General features: G+C 46.5%; 1 protein-coding gene across 4 annotated transcripts in view; it reads right to left on the bottom strand.

Annotated features, from left to right (window-relative positions):
• The window catches only part of ABCC4 (ATP binding cassette subfamily C member 4 (PEL blood group)), a 205,346-nt gene that overhangs the window by 145,475 nt on the left and 42,175 nt on the right, over nucleotides 1-17,696 (bottom strand). For all 4 annotated transcript variants that reach the window (XM_061630101.1, XM_061630098.1, XM_061630099.1 and 1 more), the window contains 3 exons: nucleotides 16,306-16,555; nucleotides 14,433-14,537; nucleotides 543-632 (listed from right to left, as the gene is read on the bottom strand). In XM_061630101.1, coding sequence (XP_061486085.1) covers nucleotides 543-632; nucleotides 14,433-14,537; nucleotides 16,306-16,555 — 445 coding nt within the window. The remainder of the gene's footprint in view (nucleotides 1-542; nucleotides 633-14,432; nucleotides 14,538-16,305; nucleotides 16,556-17,696) is intronic.

Raw genomic sequence — 17,696 nt, 5'->3', positions numbered from 1 at the left:
GATTCTCGTAACCACTGTTTCCCCATTCAGTCATTACAAGAAACTATGCTTAATTAACCATAGTCACATTGCTCCAAGAACAGAGGAAGGGCCATGCACATGGGCAAAAGGCTCATGTCTATCACGGCTTAATTATCCTAATTTGGCCACACACTTGTTTGAAAGCAACTTCAGAAGCATTTTTAACCTTGGTTACTTATGACAGTGATCTGTATTATTTCCACTACGGAGTGGCTTTCAGACAGGTACCAAAATAATTGGTGCAAAACGACTTTTTTGCCCTTGGGTACAGCATGCATCATACAAAGATAATATACATTTTTAAAATTTTACAAAATGAAGGAAATATAAAGTCCTAAAGGCTTCAATCTATAGATGCACAGCGACTGAGGGCCTGGTACAATGAAGCCCAAAAAGGTGGCAAGGGGAGAAATGTTATGTCATCACCTTCCATTTGCCTCGAAATAAGAACACTGCATTAACGTTTTGTGGACAACTTAACTGTAGCTGTTAGCACTGGAAAAAGTCATACTATGACTTACTTTTCCTGCTCCCACAGGGCCAATCACAATTAGCAATTCTCCTGGTCTGACAGTAAATGAAATGTTTTGAAGTGTCGGCAAGTCCAGAGCCTATAAATTTGTGACAAAACAAAATATTTTAATTCTGACAAAACAAAATATTTTAATTCTGACAACCAGGTTTTAAAACAGAACCAAAAGTCTGCAACCCTAAACACATATACCTGGAAATAACTTCCACTGAAATTAATGACAATTGTTTCAGAGTAAACAGGTTAAGAATATTCAGAACTGGCACTGTTAAAAGGGCCACATGATGTTTGTTTCACAGTTGTAAGAGATCGATCTTTTAGTGTAGCAGCACCTATACTTTGGAACTTCCTGCCTATTGACATTAGACAGGCATTTTTGCTGTACTCTTTCCAGCATCTGCTTAAAACATTTTTGTTTAGGCAAGGCTATCCAGTCATGGAGGAGTTATATGTGTTTTAATCTACCTTCAGCTTATTGTTGATTTTAGTTTTTGAATGTTTTTAAATACTTGTCTGTAACTGTCTTTTATCGATAGGGTTTTTTGTAAATGTTGTGAGGCTCTATTACGATAAAGCAGCGTGCAATGCATGCAGAAAGGGGGTGAAAACTTCAAGCAATTTGTACGGCCATCTGTATTCTCAGCTCTTGTTTCAGAGAAAACTTGTCTTCATATTTTCTAGAGTATAGTTCTATGCCATCTTTCCTTCTCTTTGGTTCTTGAAATATATAAGCACTATTCACTGAGATCCTTCAATAGATTTCAAGACAATCTCAGAATGTATATATTGCAGTTAAAGTAGAATTAGTCACACACGTTAATCCCACATCAGATTTGGACAACTTCCAAGATGTGATGCCTTCTTGCTTTTTCAAAGCAGGACAAATCTTGACAATAGCCTGGTTCACATGCACACCCACCACCTGCTTATTCAACATTCTGATGACTCATAGCAGAGGTGTATGCTGCCTCCATTAAGAAGTACCATGTCTGAAATGATACAAAAGCTCTGTCTGCAAAAGATAGTGCTTGAGGCCAAATATGAAGCTGCCCAATTCTGAATCAGACCCTTGGTTCATTTAGCCCATCATTATATAATCTGACTGGATCTATCTCTCCAAGGTCTCCATCAAATATCATTTTAACTGGAGGTGCTTGGGGATTCAACCTTGGACCTTCTGCATGCAAAGCATGTGCCCTACCACTAAACTACGGCCTCCCTCCCCACTCAAAATCTACAAAAACACAACTTTACATTCAATGCATACTAATAAAACCATATTTTATCTTTCTATCAAATATTTCCCTCAACATATAAAGTTTTCTTACTAAGGGGGTTTATAAAAGTTTCCATTCCATCCTACCACCTTATTTATTTGTTCAGTCCTATCCAGTACATTCACTGGTAAAACCAAACCAGCCCTCATTCAACTGACTTCTGTATCTTCCACAAGGTTTGCACTTTTTGCCCTTGGTCATGCCGTCTAGCTTCACGTAGCTCCTCTGCTTCCAAAATAAGCACCACTGATCCCACCTGTGCATCAGATCCACAAACCCAGACCCATTAAGCAGGCAATCAGATGAAGTGGTCTATAGTCCATGAAAACATATGCCAAACTGAATGTGTTCGTTTTTAAGGGGCCCCAATGCTCTTTGTAGCCTTGCTTCAGTTCTTCCAGAGCACACCAGGAAGCCATCCTCAACCCTTAGACACTCTCAGATTCTGCCACATCAGCATACCTAGAATTAGCTAGTTCACTTCAAATGCGAACTCATCAATCACACAGCACATGGTAAACATCTGGATTACTACTATATAGGGTTACTAACCCTAAATCCTTACGAGCATGCCAAGATACATCACTTGTAGCAGGGCTGTGGAGTTGGTACGCCAAACCTTTGACTCCGACTCTATTTTTCTACTGTCCGACTCTGACTCCACCCAAAATTGCTTCCAACTCCACAGCCCTGGAAAGGGCTGTAAAGGTCTTTTTAAATTGAAAGCTCTCATAGGAGCATTTTTATCACTGCCTGAATATGCGCTGATCTTGGCATCACAGCATTTGTCTTCATCTGGGTCCTATGTCATACACTGACACACAAAATGTTTTCCATCTTGAGTTATGGTGAAATGCTCAACTACAGCTGACTTCACGGGAAGCTTCTTTGACATTTTGAAATTATATATTAAAAAATTTGTCAATCAAAATTTATTTTGAAGCCGGAGTTGGAGTCGGTACATTTCTACCGACTCCGGCTCCACCCAAAATTGCTTCCGACTCCGACTCCACAGCCCTGACTTGTAGGGATCTTGCACGACATTAATTTGTATTAAAGAAATTGCCACACTCCTACAAAGATGGATCCTAAACTTCTACAATCATTCTTCGTGGTTCTACATAACAATATGGTCAATTCCCACATTCTTGACAATCCTACACAATTCCATTTTTCACCATAAGACCCCCTTTGGTCCCTTGTGTTATAAACTGCTTCCATATATACACAAAACAGCCCTTTTACTGCAGTAGCTACTGGACATTTTACTAGGCAAGACATAAAATTCTAATAAACTCTCCACTAAAACACAACTCACATGTCTATATCCTAAGAACCTATCATACTGTTTCATTATGATCGTAAGTAGGCTTGAGTTTTGGCAGCAGATGCCTTTTTAAATACTATTTATCAATCCCCACAAGGTGGCAGCAACAGCACATTATCTCTAATCCATGAGACACAAACCATCTGGCCAGTGTCAACTTCTCTCTCCTTGCATTCCAATATGACCATGGCATTGACTTCACGGGAAATATTCGTTTCAGCCAACTGAAGATCTGATCCAAATATAATTGTATGCTTCAGAACATGGCTGTTAAGAGTACAGACAAGATAGCAATAAACCATATACTTAGTAAAGAGGTGCCCACTGAAAATGTTGATCACTGGATGTTGAGAACGTCAGGATCTGAGAGTACTGAGCAAGTGTGAGAGAAAATATCAGTATAAGAAAACTTGCCATATCTCTATTTCTCAAAACTGAAAAAAGAAAGAGCCCCAATTTTATTTTATATAAAAAATGCTACTCAGGAGTAAAAATGCCCTTAAAATCACTGAAATTAGTTGAATTAAGCACACTTCTGTGTCAAACTGTGTCCACTGTTTTGAGCAATAAAGCTTGATGCCACTGAGGGCAGAATTGTTTCATTATGCATTTGTCTTACTTTTTGGTGTGTAAATTCTGCACCTATAAGGGTTTTCTTTATTCACTGAACAAACTCTTACACCACAAGACGACTTGGTGAATGAAGTGGCAATTACAAAACATCTGGAGGAAAGTGACCACACTATACCAGAATTCTTTATTTTAAAGGAAACAAAAGCTAAGAGTAGCCACATGCGTACCATGAACTTCAGGAAAACTGATTTTAATAAACTCAAAACAATAGTAATAATAATAAATAATAATAAATTTAATTTATATGTCGCCTATCTGGCCAATGACCACTCTACGACATACATGAAGGAATTAAGATACAATACAATAAATACAATAATAAAAATAAAACAATACAGCAGCAATAATAATAATGCAGGGTAGAAGGCATTTGATCATAACAGTTAACCCTCCCCGGAAGTCCCAAAGGCCTGTTGAAAGAGCCAGGTCTTTAAGGCTTTACGAAATGTATTTAGGGAAGAGGCGTGCCGTAGATCTTGTGGGAGGGAGTTCCAAAGGGTGGGGGCTGCCACTAAGAATGCCTTCTCTCTAGTTCCCGCCAATTTAGCTGTTTTTGTCGGTGGGATTGAGAGAAGGCCCTGTAAGTAAGGTTCCACGGCAAATGAGAAGAGGAGTCCAAGATGGGCGGGAGTTTCTAAAAAAGGACAATCTAAAGGCATAGTGGGAAACAATTCCATCAAGGAAAAATGGGGGAAGACAGCAGAAGAAGCCAATGTGACTTCACAAATAGCTTAGAGATACCTGAAAACAAAAAAGAACACATACAGGAAGTGGAAGGAAGGTCAGGCCACAAAGAAGAGTACAGACAGGTAACATGGAATTGCAGGGATGGTGTCAGGAAGGCTAAAGCTGAGAATGAGCTGAGGTTAGCAAGAGATGCCAAAAGCAACGAAAAAGCTTTCTTCAGGTACATCCATAGTAAAACACAGAGAAAAGCAATGGTGGTACTGCTACTCAGTGAGGATGGCAAAACAATAAAGAGAAAAGAAAAGGCAGAAGTGCTCAATTCCTACTTTTTCAGTCTTCTCCCTAAAGAGGATCTATGACCCTCCTGAGAAACGTGAAGTTGAAGGGGCAGGATTGCAGCTTGAAATTGGTAGACAAATGGTCAAAGACCTAATCACTTTGAAAGAGTTCAAATTTGCAGGGCCTGATAAACTGCATCCTAGAGTGTTGAAGGAACTGGCTTAAGAACTCTCGGACCACTGTCTATTATCTTTGCAAAATCATGGAGGATGGGTGAAGTGCCAGATGACTGAAGGAGGACTAATGCTGTGGACATATCTCAATTTCAGCAAAGCTTTTGACAAAGTGCCCCATTAATTAATTAATTAATTAATTAGTCAGTCAGTCAGTCAGTCAGTCACGCATCTGGCTGGCTGTCCAGCCACTCTAGGCTACGTACAACATAGGCATACAATAGGTAGGCATTAAAAATCTAAAAACAATGAAGATAAAATCTAACTCACCCCAAAAGCCTGCCTGAAGAGCCAGGTCTTCAAGGCCCGGCGGAAGCTCATCATAGAAGGGGCATGTCGGATATCATTTGGGAGGGAGTTCCACAGGGTGGGTGCCACAATTGAAAAAGCCCTCTCTCTAGTCCTCACCAGTTTGGCTGTTTTGACTGATGGGATAGAGAGAAGGTCTTTTAAGACTGATCTTGTTGGGCAGCATAGCTGATGATGCTGGAGGCGCTCCTTTAGATAGACTGGGCCGAAACCGTATAGGGATTTAAAGGTCAAAACCAACACCTTGAATTGGGCCCGGTAAGCAACTGGTAACCAGTGCAACTCTTTTAGCACTGGAGTGATGTGATCTCGCCGGCGGCTGCCTTTAATCAGGCGCGCTGCCACGCTCTGTACCAGCTGCAGCTTCCGCACCATTTTCAAGGGTAGCCCCACGTAGAGCGCATTACAGTAGTCTACGTGAGAGGAGACCAGGGTATGTACCACCGATGGAAGATGATTGGGAAGGTAGGGGCGTAGCCTCCGTATCAGATGGAGTTGATACAGCGCTGCCTGGCTCACAGCCAAAACCTGAGCTTCCATGGACAGTTGGAGTCAAGAATGACCCCGATGCTATGGACCTGGTCTTTCAGGGGCAATTGTACCCCATTGAGCACCAGATCTAAATCCCCCCAACCCAGGGTTCAGCTTCAGCTTGTTCCTTCCCATCCAGGCACTCACCAATTCCAGGCACTTGGATAGGGTTTCTACAGCCAACCTCGGTGAAGATTTAAATGATAGAGCTGCGTGTCATCCGCATATTGGTGACACTGCAGCCCAAATTTCTTGATGATTGCCCCCAGCGGCTTTATATAGATGTTAAATAGCATCGGGGAGAGGATGGAGCCCTGTGGCACCCCTCAAGTGAGAGGCCAAGGGTCCGAAACCTCATCCCTCAATGCTACTCTTTGGTTCCTATCAGAGAGGAAGGAATGGAACCACTGCAATAGAGTACCCCCTATGCCTAACCCCTCCAGGCGATCCAGAAGGATACCGTGGTCAATGGTATCAAAAGCCGCTGAGAGGTCCAGGAGGACAAGGAAGGTGCACTCACCCCTATCCAACGCTCTCCTCATATCATCCACCAAGGCGACCAAGGCTGTTTCAATCCCATATCTAGGCCTGAAGCCCGACTGAAATGGATCCAGATAATCCACTTCCTCCAACTGCACTTGCAACTGCTTTGCCACCACCCGCTCAACAGCCTTGCCCAAGAATGGTAAGTCTGAGATTGGGCAAAAGTTGTTCAAATCTTGGGGATCCAAGGAAGGCTTCTTTAAAATTGGTTTTATTACTGCTTCCTTGAGCAATTATGGCATTACGCCCTCTTCCAAGGACGCATTTACTACCGCCTTGGTCCCCTCGCCCAGTCTGTCCTTGCAGCTCATAATGAGCCACGACGGGCAAGGGTCGAGTAAGCAGGTGGTTGGCTTTAAGGTTGAAAGCACCTTGTCCACTTCATCAGAAGGAAGCTGGAACCAACCCCACACCACCAGAGAACCACTGGCCGACTCTGGCTCGCTCACTGTATCCATAGCGTGCGGAGTCGCACTCTTTAGATGATCGATTTTATCCGCAAAGTGCTTTGCAAACTCATCACAGGAGGTCTTAGAATGTTCCATAGGTTCCGAAGCAACTGGACCGACCAGGCTTCAGACCACTTGGAACACCCTCCTGGGACAGCACTCTGAGGACGCAATAGAGGCAGCATAACAATCCTTTTTTGCTGCCCTTATCACCACATGGTAGGCTGCTGCAGCCGCTCTAACCCGTGTCCGATCGTCATCAGGGCGAGATTTCCGCCACCGGCGCTCTAGCCGTCTCACCTCCTGTCTCAGAGTTCGCAACCGTGGAGTATACCACGGTGCTGTCTGAGATCTATTCAGAGTAAAGGGTGTTTCGGAGCCACCCGGTCTAATGCCCCGGTGATCGCCTTATTCCACTCCTCCACCAGGGTCTCAACTGAGTGCCCGTCTGCAGGCTCCATAAAGTCCCCAAGACATTCAGGAATCCATCAGGATCCATCAAGTGCCTGGGGCGGACCATCCTAATGGGTCCTTTACCCCCACGGAGGGTGTGTGGCATCAAAAGGTCTACTCTCACCGAGTAGTGATCTGACCATGACAAGGGGGTAAGAGATGTAGCCCCCATTTTCAGATCACTCCCCTCCTCTCCAGAGACAAATACAAGTCAAGTACATGACCAGCTACATAGGTGGGCCCCATGGAAATAAGGTGCAGCTCCCAGGAAGCCATGGTTTCCATGAAATCCTGAGGGGCCCCTGTGTCCCGTTCAGAGCCGGAAGGACGAGGCTGAAGCGTAGGTGCAAGTAAATCTCGTTTTATTAGAGTAATGGATACATCAAAGGCATTGCGCTTCATAGAAAATCCTGCGCTAACTCACTAGAATTCCTAACTACACTCTAGACATGCTCTGCAGCATGTGAAGGAAGTTGACTCAACGACTCCCCTCTGTAAGCGGCAAGCTTAAGAAGGGAATGTTTTCGAACGTAATCTCTGACTCCTGCGTAATTCCTGTCTTTGCCCTGTCCGTTTCTCGCGGCGGCGGGAGCACAGGGACAGAGGGCGTGTTTCCAACGGCTCATCGGAAGACACCTGTTCCTGAGCAACAGGCTCAAGATCAGGGGGCTGTGCCACACTGGTATCCTCCTGGGAACTGCTTGGCAAGGGAGGAGCTGGCACTGTCTCTGGAGCCTCCCCTAACAAGTCTTCTGCAGAAGCTGGGGGAGGGCGCGCTCTGTTCCTCGGGGAGTGCGGGACCCGTGGGAATTGGCTGGTGTGCAGGCTGACCCCCTCCCGCAAGGTCCTGCTCAGACTCAACAATTCCCAACTCTGCTTCCTCTGGCAGCGGAGGTGCCTGAAACTCATGCCTCCCCCTTCCCTGTCCATTCTGGGTTAGCTGAGGCTCAACACCCTGTGAAGATGGCCTCAGCATGTACATTGAAATCCCACAGCACCAGCAAATTTGGGGATTGCACCCACACATCCAAGAGCACCTCCAGCACCTCGGCCAGGGAGTCCGTCATGCAGCAGGGTGAGCGGTACACGAGCAGAATCCCTAAGCTGCCCTTTGGGCCCAACCTCCAGTACTTGCAATCAGCAACCTTGACCGCCACTCCCCCTCCCCGACTTCCAACTCTCGGCTGCTGTGCATATAGGAACCCAGCTGTACACATGGCCTGAAGGATGGGAGCCGCGGCCTCATCCAGCCAGGTTTCTGTAATGCATGCCAGGTCCGCACCCTCATCCAATATCATGTCATGGATGAGAGATGTTTTTCAGGCAACGGACCTGGCATTGCACAGCAGCAACCAAAGGTTAGAACATGGAGTCCCGCATCCCCCAGCTATCTGTTTCAGTCTTGGGCAGGCCCGGAGCAAGGGACAGATATTACGTATCTCTCCCTAGTTCCTCTTACCTGACGTGGCCTGCCTCTAGCACTCCACCAGCATCTGCCTCCCAGCCTTGTTATATCTTGGCCTCCCACCCTCCTCCCATCACTCCCTCCCGATTTACACATGGCCCTGACGCTGGAGTCCGCAACTCAGGCAGGGCACCCACCCTTAAAACCACCCAGAACCCACCCTTAAAACCACCCAAAACACCCTAAAATCCCACAACCACACTAGATACCCACCCCCCAACAACAATTAATCTAAAATCAAAGCAAAAATATTTAAAAACTAACCCCCACGCTGAAATAAAAAATCTCCCCCAACCCCCACAGCCCAACCCAAAGGCCCAAAAGTCCTCCGAAAGAAGCTGCATTTGAGGCTGGAGGGTGGGGCAAGGCAGGTGGAAACAGCCTCCCCTGATAGCAGCCGAGTCTCTTTCCCCTCACAGTCCTCCTCCTGACAGCAGCTGGAGGGTGGGGCAAGGCAGATGGAAACAGCCTCCCGATAGCAGCCGAGTCTCTCTCCCCTGATTAGCAACCTAGCTAAATGTGGACTGGACAGAACCACCATCAGGTGGATCCACAATTGACTACAGAATCGTACTCAAAGAGTGCTTATCAATGTTTCCTTCTCAAACTGCGGGGAGGTAATGAGCAGGGTACCAAAGGCCCAATCCTGGGTCCAGTGCTCTTTAACATTTTTATTAATGACTTGGATGAGGAGGTGCAGGGACAGCTTATCAGATTTGCAGATGATATAAAATTGGGAGGGATAGCTAATACCCTGGAAGACAGAAAGAAAGTTCATAGGGATCTTGATAGGCTGGAGCATTGGGCTGAAAACAACAGAATGAAATTATCAGTGATAAGTGCAAAGTTCTACACCTATGGAAAAAAACCCAAATGCACAGTTATAAGATGGGGGATACTTGTCACAGCAATACTACACGCGAGAAGGAATTATAGTTGATCACAAGCTGAGTATGGGCCAATAGTGCCATATGGCTGCAAAAAAGGTAAATGCTGTTTTAGGCTGCATTAACAGAAGTATAGTTTCCAAATCGCATGAAGTATTGGCTCCCCTCTATTTGGCACTGGTTAGGCGTCATCTTGAGTACTGTGTCCAGTTCTGAACAGCTTAAATTAAGGAACTTGGATTAAGATGGCGGCGTAGGAGGACGTTACACCAGGAGCTCCGTCGCTTATCTTTTAAAGTGTTGATTTTTTCTACACTCAACAACAATATTCTCTTTAACAATTGCCGCCTCTGAATGAGACAACTTTTAGCTCTCTTTGCTGGCCGGAAGATTGCTCAAAACAGCATCTTATCCTACTCTTATGTCCCGTCTAGGCATTTTGGCCTGACTTAAGCCGCTTGCAGAGCTACAACAAACACAATTTTGTGCACACTTTTTCCGCCGCCTGCTCCTCACCTTGCTAAGAGCCCTCCCGTCCCGCCTTTGTTTTCCTGCTCGAGTCCTTCGGAGAGACAGAGAAAGGGAAGAGAACACGAGGAGCCACTGTCGCCGACAATGCCGTTCGCCAAAAGCCGTCTAGGACGCACAGGACGGGTGAATACCAGCCCTGTGGGGGTCCCATTCCAGCTCGTACCTTTTCGGCGACGGCCCCATCGGCGCCTCCCCACCGCTGCTGCGGCCTGCGCTTCCCGCCGTGGCCCTCCAGTCGCCGCCGTTTGGTTGCCTCTTGAGGGGGGGCAGCACCCCCTTGGCAGCCTTGGGGCGCCTCCTGCTCGAGCAGAGGAGCCATCTGGCTGAGGGCGTGGAGCGGCGGGCCCGGGCCACAGCTGAGGTGCGGCAGCGCTGCCCACGTCACACGCTTCGTTCTTTTGTGGCCTTCGGGGCCTCGCTCGTAGCGGAGGAGCAGGGAGAGGCCACAGCACCATCAGTGCGGCATAGCGCGCCCTCCGCCGGCCGCTCCGGAGGAAGAGCGGGACACGAGAGAAGGACGACAAGGCGTTTCGGCCTCGATGAGGAAGAGGAGCCATTGGGCGTGCCGGGAAGGCAGTGAGGAGTGGGACTAGTGCTGCTGCGTGGACCAGAATAGAGCTGTGGTGGAGGCCCGGGAGCGGCGGGAGGCGAGAGGCCCATTGGCTGCAAGTGAGCCAACTCCACTTCGTGGAGCAAGAGAGGGCTACTCTTGCTAGATCTGTCGCTCAGGCCCAACTCGAGATCTGCAAGTGGGAGCTGCAATTGAACTTGTAGCACCCTGCCGCTTGCCGCCTGCACCTCAGTTTGCCCCACGCTGTGGATGAGGACAGCGACCGGGCTGCTTTTAACATCTTAAAAAAAGCAGCAGAGTCTGTCGGATTTGGGGCATTTTGGTGTTGTTTTAAGGGTGGGAGGCCTGTCTGATTGGCGGACAAGGAGTGGGACATGTGCAGACCGGAGGGGGGTACCGTGGGGAGGGTGGGGAGCCATGATATTAAAAGGCTAGGCAGCAGATCCTGGAAAGGTGCGGGTGGCAGGCCACACCAGTTTAGGGGAACAAGGGATAAATGCATAATATCCATCCCCTGTTCCGGGCCTGTCCAAAACCAGAAGACAACTGGGGGACGCAGGACTCCATCCGACCTTCGACTGCTGTTGTGTAACGCCAGGTCTGTGGCGCATAAGACAACGCTCATCCATGATATGTTCCTGGATGAGGGCGCAGACCTGGTATGTATTACGGAGACCTGGCTGGATGAGGCCTCAGCCCCTACGCTTGAGGCCATGTGCCCAGCCGGTTTCCAATACGCACAGCAGCCGAGGGCAGGTAGGCGGGGAGTGGGAGTGGCAGTCATCTATCGGGGGTCCTTGGTTTTCGCCAGACCTCCTCTCCATGAGACCAAGTTTGTTGACTGCATGTACGGAGGTTGGGCCCAAAGGGCAGTTTAGGGATTCTTCTTGTGTACCGCCCACCCCGCCGCACAGCAGCCTTCCTGACCGAGGTGCTTGAGGTGGTTGCGGGTGTATGGATGCTCTCCCCCAACCTATTGGTTTTGGGGGACTTCAACGTGCACACCGAGACCGTCCTCACTGGAGCCCCTCGGGATTTCATGGAAACCATGACTTCCTGGGAACTGCACCTTAGTAATATAGGGCCCACCCATGTAGCCAGTCATGCTCTTGACCTTGTGTTTGTCTCAGGAGGGGAGGGAAGTGCTCTGAAAATGGGGGCTGTTTTTTCTAACCCCGTGTCATGGTCAGCACTACCTGGTGAATATAGACCTCTCAATGCCACACACCCTCTGTAGGGGACAAGGACCTATTAGGATGGTCCGCCCCAGACGCCTGATGGATCCTGTAGGATTCCTGAATGCGCTGGGAGATTTGGAGCCTGCTGAAGGTCGCCCGGTCGAAGCCCTGGTGATGGAGTGGAATAGGGAGATCACTAGGGCAGGAGACTGGGTGGCTCCGAAACGTCCTCTCCCCCTGAATAGAACTCAGACAGCACCCTGGTATACACCACAGTTGCAGGGTCTGAGACAGGAGGTGAGACGACTAGAGCGCCGGTGGCGGAAATCTCGCTCTGAAGACGATCGGACACTGGTTAGAGCAGCAATAGCTGCCTACCAGGTGGCAACAAAGGCAACAAAGAGGGATTTCTTTGCTGCCTCTATTGCGTCTGCAGAGTGTTGTCCCAGGAGGTTGTTCCAAGTGGTCCGAAGCCTGGTCGGTCCAGTTGCCCAGGAACCCATGGAGTACTCTAAAGCCTCTTGTGACATATTTGCTAAACACTTTGCCGATAAAATTGAGCACCTGAAGAACACGATTCCGTACGCCGTGGACACAGGAAGTCAGCCAGAGTCGGCCAGTTGCATTCCGGTCCGGTGGGATCGATTTCAGCCTCTTCCCTCTGAGGAAGTGGACAAGGTGCTCTCTACTGTGAAGCCAACCACCTGTCGATTGGACCCTTGCCCATCATGGCTCATTATGAGCTGTGAAGAGAGGCTGAACGAAAGGATCAAGGCAGTGGTAAATGCATCCTTGGAAGAGGGTGCATTGCCATCAGCCCTCAAGGAGGCAGTAATAAAGCCCATCTTGAAAAAGTCCTCCTTGGATCCCCAAGAGTTGAATAACTTCCGTCCAGTCTCTAATTTACCATTCTTGGGCAAGGTGATTGAGCGAGTGGTGGCCAAACAGTTACAGACACACTTGGATGACGCAGATTATCTAGACCCATTCCAATCGGGCTTCAGGACTGGACATGGAACTGAAACAGGCTTGGTCGCCCTGGTGGATGATATGAGGAGGGCGTTGGATAGGGGAGAATATAGCTTCCTCATCCTCCTGGATCTCTCAGCGGCTTTCGATACCGTCAACCACGGTATCCTTTTAGATCGCCTGGAGGGATTAGGAATAGGGGGCACTGTTTTACGGTGGCTCCGTTCCTATCTTTCAGACAGGCATCAACGGGTGGAGTTGGGGGATGAGGTTTCAGACCCTTGGCCTCTCAACTGTGGAGTGCCACAGGGTTCTATCCTCTCCCCCATGCTATTCAACATCTATGTAAAGCCGCTGGGGGCCATCATCGGGAGATTTGGGCTGCAGTGTCACCAATATGCGGATTATACTCAGCTCCATCTCTTGTTTAAGTCCTCACCAGAGTTGGCTGTGGATACCGTGTCCAAGTGCCTGGAATCCGTAAGTGGATGGATGGGAAGGAATAGGCTGAAACTAAATCCCGACAAGACCGAGGTGTTGCTCGTGGGAGATAGGAAAAAGTTGGGAGATATAGACCTGGTGGTTAATGGGGTAAGATTACCCCTGAAGGACCAGGTCCGCAGCCTCGGGGTAGTTCTTGACTCCCAGCTGTCCATGGAGGCTCAGGTCTTGGCAGTGAGCCGGGCAGCTTGGTATCAATTACATCTGATAAGGAGACTGCAACCCTACCTTCCTGCCCATCTTCTCCCACGGGTGACACATGCCCTGGTCTCCTCTCGCCTAGACTACTGTAATGCGCTCTATGTGGGGTTGCCCTTGAAAACGGTCCGGAAATTACAGCTGGTACAGAATGCGGCGGCATGTTTGATTAAGAACAGCCGTTGCCGTGATCATATCACTCCGGTGTTAGTAGATCTACATTGGTTACCAGTTGTTTACCGGGCCCAATTCAAGGTGCTGGTGTTGACCTTTAAAGCCCTACACGATTTCGGCCCAGTTTATCTGAAGGAGCGCCTCCAGCATCACCAATTATGCCGCCTGACAAGATCAGCCACACAAGACCTTCTCTTGGTCCCACCAGTTAAAACAGCTAGGCTGGTGCGGACCAGAGAGAGGGCATTTTCGATTGTGGCCCCCACCCTCTGGAATTCCCTTCCTTTTGACCTTCGTCATGCCCCCTTCTTGATAGGTTTCCGCCGAGCCCTGAAGACCTGGCTGTTCAGGCAGGCCTACGGGATCTCTGGGGTGGGTTAGTTTTTAATGCTGTTGATTGATGTAAGAGGGGTGATTAGTTTAATTATTGAGTGTGGTTTGTATTGGTTTTATATTGTATTTTATTTCTTAATGTACGTCGCCTAGAGTGGCCATTAATTCGGCCAGATAGGCGACTCAAAAATAATTTTTTATTTTTATTTTTATTATTATTATTATTATTATTATTATTATTACATGATAAAAGGAACATACATCAACAGCCAGCAATGGAGGAGGTGTACTTCTGGGGTTAAATCAAAGTACTTACTATACTGCCATTTGAAAATGAAAATGTCCCATTACCTTGTCCCAGTAACAAGTCAAATCTTGCACACGAAGGAGAACATTTTCACTGTTGTTTCTGAGTTGTGAGCTGAGCTCAGAAATCTCATCAAGGATCAAAAAGTTCTGTATCAACAAGGAAACCATGAAAATTTCTTTAGTACGAAGCAGAAAAGTGTAGAGAAAATAACCTAGAAACTCCTTGTGAATAACCACAAGGTAACATAGCCACCTCCACCACTACAACCATACTCAGAGATGCCTTCCAGAAACTCTAAAAATAAAAGGGCACTAATAGATATATAATTCAGGCCAGGAAAACTGAGAATCCATCACCTTCATCCTGAATCAGATGCATCTAAACAGGAGCCTTCAAACACGCTCTAAAAAAATAAACCTCAAGGGAAAAGTTGATAAAATATCTTTTAAAAAATATTAAAACTGCCTAAAAACTTAAAGCTTAAGATTGGCATATTTAATTCTTAACACCAGAAAAATGCTCTGGCAAATTTTGCTCTTCTTAAATCATGCAAAGTAGGGATCCACCCTCCCCCTGAAAAAACACACCAATTTATTTCATATTGAGAACTAGTCCAATAGTTGATCAAGTCTAAATTTAAAAGTACTTTAAAAAAAAAACGCTGGCTAAAACAGAGGTAAATTGAAGGTACCATCAAGTACAGACCTTGAAACACAGCCAGAGGTATGAGGAACTGATCAGTAGCAGATGGCATAGTGAGATGGCAGCACTCACCTGACTCCCTGACAGCTGAGTTGCTGCTGCTTACCGGGAGGCAGAGTGGCAAGGTGGCCAGCATGGTGCAGCCCACCGGCTGGTACATTCACACTGCACCAACCTCTCCAATGATTCTCCTCCTTTCCCAGGAAGCGGCAGCAACTCATCTGTCGAGAGGTCAGGTGAGCAGCGCCACTCCACCATGCCATCCGCTACAGGAACTGGTGCAGGACACAAGAAGAAATATTGTGACAATGACAACAAATACAATTCTTAATTACACTTCACAGAAAAGAAGCAAAGCAATTTTACAAAGAGCGGTTAAGGTATACACATGAAACACTAAATAAAATATAAACATTTAATGCACATATATAGTTAAACCAACATAAAATCACTGCTAGAATTCTGTGTGTGGTATTGAATCAATGACCAGATCAGGTAAAATACAAGAAAGAGAATATAAAAGCCATAAAATTCTGCAGCTGTAATAAATCAATGCTAATGCAAGATGAGATACAAAAACAAAGTGCAGCCAAACTCATTTTGACAAAGAATCTTCTTCAGTGGCTTTCTGACTTATATTAGGCATACATTATAACGGGCAAAAGATAAAAATATGTTGAGACGTTAATTACTAATGGTGAGTGTCTACATTTTATTTGGTGTTTCATATGTGCACCTTAACTCCTCTTTGAGCATTGCGTGTTTTATGTTAAAGTAGATTTTAACTTTCCAGTCCTTCCAAAGCCATTTAACACCATGGATTTTGAGAGACAAAAGAATCAGACAAAGCAAAATGGAAATATGGTCATCAACAGGCATGTGTCAATCATAGGAAGCGAGAAAGGGAGAATAAACAAACAATAAAGCCAGCTAAGATGTGTGTACTGTTCTGCACTCATCTCCAAGCACAGATCTTGTTTCTTTTCACATAGCTCCAATTCAAATTATACTGGAGATCACTTGTCTTTATGGCACTAAAAGTATTTGGTATATAAAAAACACAGTAAATCAGACTTGTCAGAAATTCTGATAAAATGTCTGTGCTCTCTCTCTCTCATATAGGCCACAAAAGACTTAACATATTTTGTGAATTGGTAATGCTGCAATTAAACATATCCACAGAATATCAAATTTTATTTTTTGAACAATTACCTTGATTCGACGGATGCTGACCATTGCTTCAGATGCTCTCTCAACAGCCGCTGGGAAGAAGAGAGTAACTGTCAGCCTCACCGCACTATACAGTGTCACTGCAACAAACACCCGACTTGCAGAGATAACATTGCCAAGCAATACGTAAGTCATCAGTGTCATAAACACAGTTATTTTGCTGGCAACGAAGAAGGATGCCAAGTTCATTCCCCGAAGGTAAGAACTCTTGAGAACCATTGAAATCTCCTTCCTGAAATAAATTATTATTATTATTATTATTATTATTATTATTATTATTTCTCACCCTTCGTCCCAGCAGGAGCCCAAGGCAAGAAACAAAAAACCCTAACAACACTGTAAAACATCATAAAAGCAGACATTAAAATATATTAATCTATAAAAACATATTTTTTTAAAAAAAAAACTTTAAAAACATCTTAAAAAGCAATTCCAACACAGACACAGACTGGGATAAGGTCTCTACTTAAAAGGATTGTTGAAAGAGGAAGGTCTTCAGTAGGTAAGATAACAGAGATGGTGCGGAGAGGGAATTCCAAAGGGTAGGTGCCACTTCCTGTGTTGTGGGGAACGGACCTGCTGAAAAAATGGTATCTGCAAGAGGCCCTCACCTGCGGAATGTAGTGATCAACTGGGTATATAAGAGGTAAGACGATCTTTCAGGTATCCTGGTCTCAAGCTGTATAGGGCTTTGTACACCAAAACCAGAACCATGAGCTTAGCTTGGTAGCTAATGAGCAGCCAGTGCAATTCTTCCAGCAGCGGGGTGACATGTTGGCAATACCCTGCCCCAGTGAGCAGTCACACAGCTGCATTTTGCACCAGCTGCAGCTTCCAGACCAACCTCAAGGGCAGACCCACATAGAGTGCATTATAGTAATCCAGCCTGGAGGTTACCAACAGTGGTCAGGCTATCCAGGTCCAGAAATGGCTGCAGCTGTCTTTCCAGCCAAAGCTGGTAAAAAGCACTCCTAGGCACTGAGGTCACCTGGGCCTCTAGCAACAAAGATGGACCCAGGAGCATCCCCAGACTATGAACCTGCTCTTCCAGAAGTAGTACGACACCATCCAAAGCAGGCAACTGGCCAATTATCCAAACTCGGGAACCACCAACCCACAGCGTCTCCTTCTTGCTAGGATTCAGAGTCAGTTTATTGGCCCTCATCCAGCCCACCACTGAGTCCAGGCACTGGTCCAGGGCTTATACAGCCTCTCCCGATCCAGATAGAGAAATAGAGTTGGGTATCATCAACATACTGCTGATACCTCACCCCAAATCTCCTGATGACCACTCCCAAAGGCTTCATAAAAATGTTAAACAGCATCAGGGACAAGATGGTACCCTGTGGCACCCCAGAGCACAACTGCCAGGG

This window comes from Rhineura floridana, chromosome 5, assembly GCF_030035675.1.
Source record: "Rhineura floridana isolate rRhiFlo1 chromosome 5, rRhiFlo1.hap2, whole genome shotgun sequence".
Classification (NCBI taxonomy): domain Eukaryota; kingdom Metazoa; phylum Chordata; class Lepidosauria; order Squamata; family Rhineuridae; genus Rhineura; species Rhineura floridana.
Note: the sequence above shows the minus strand (reverse complement) of the source record. Positions and strands in the feature narration are given on the sequence as shown.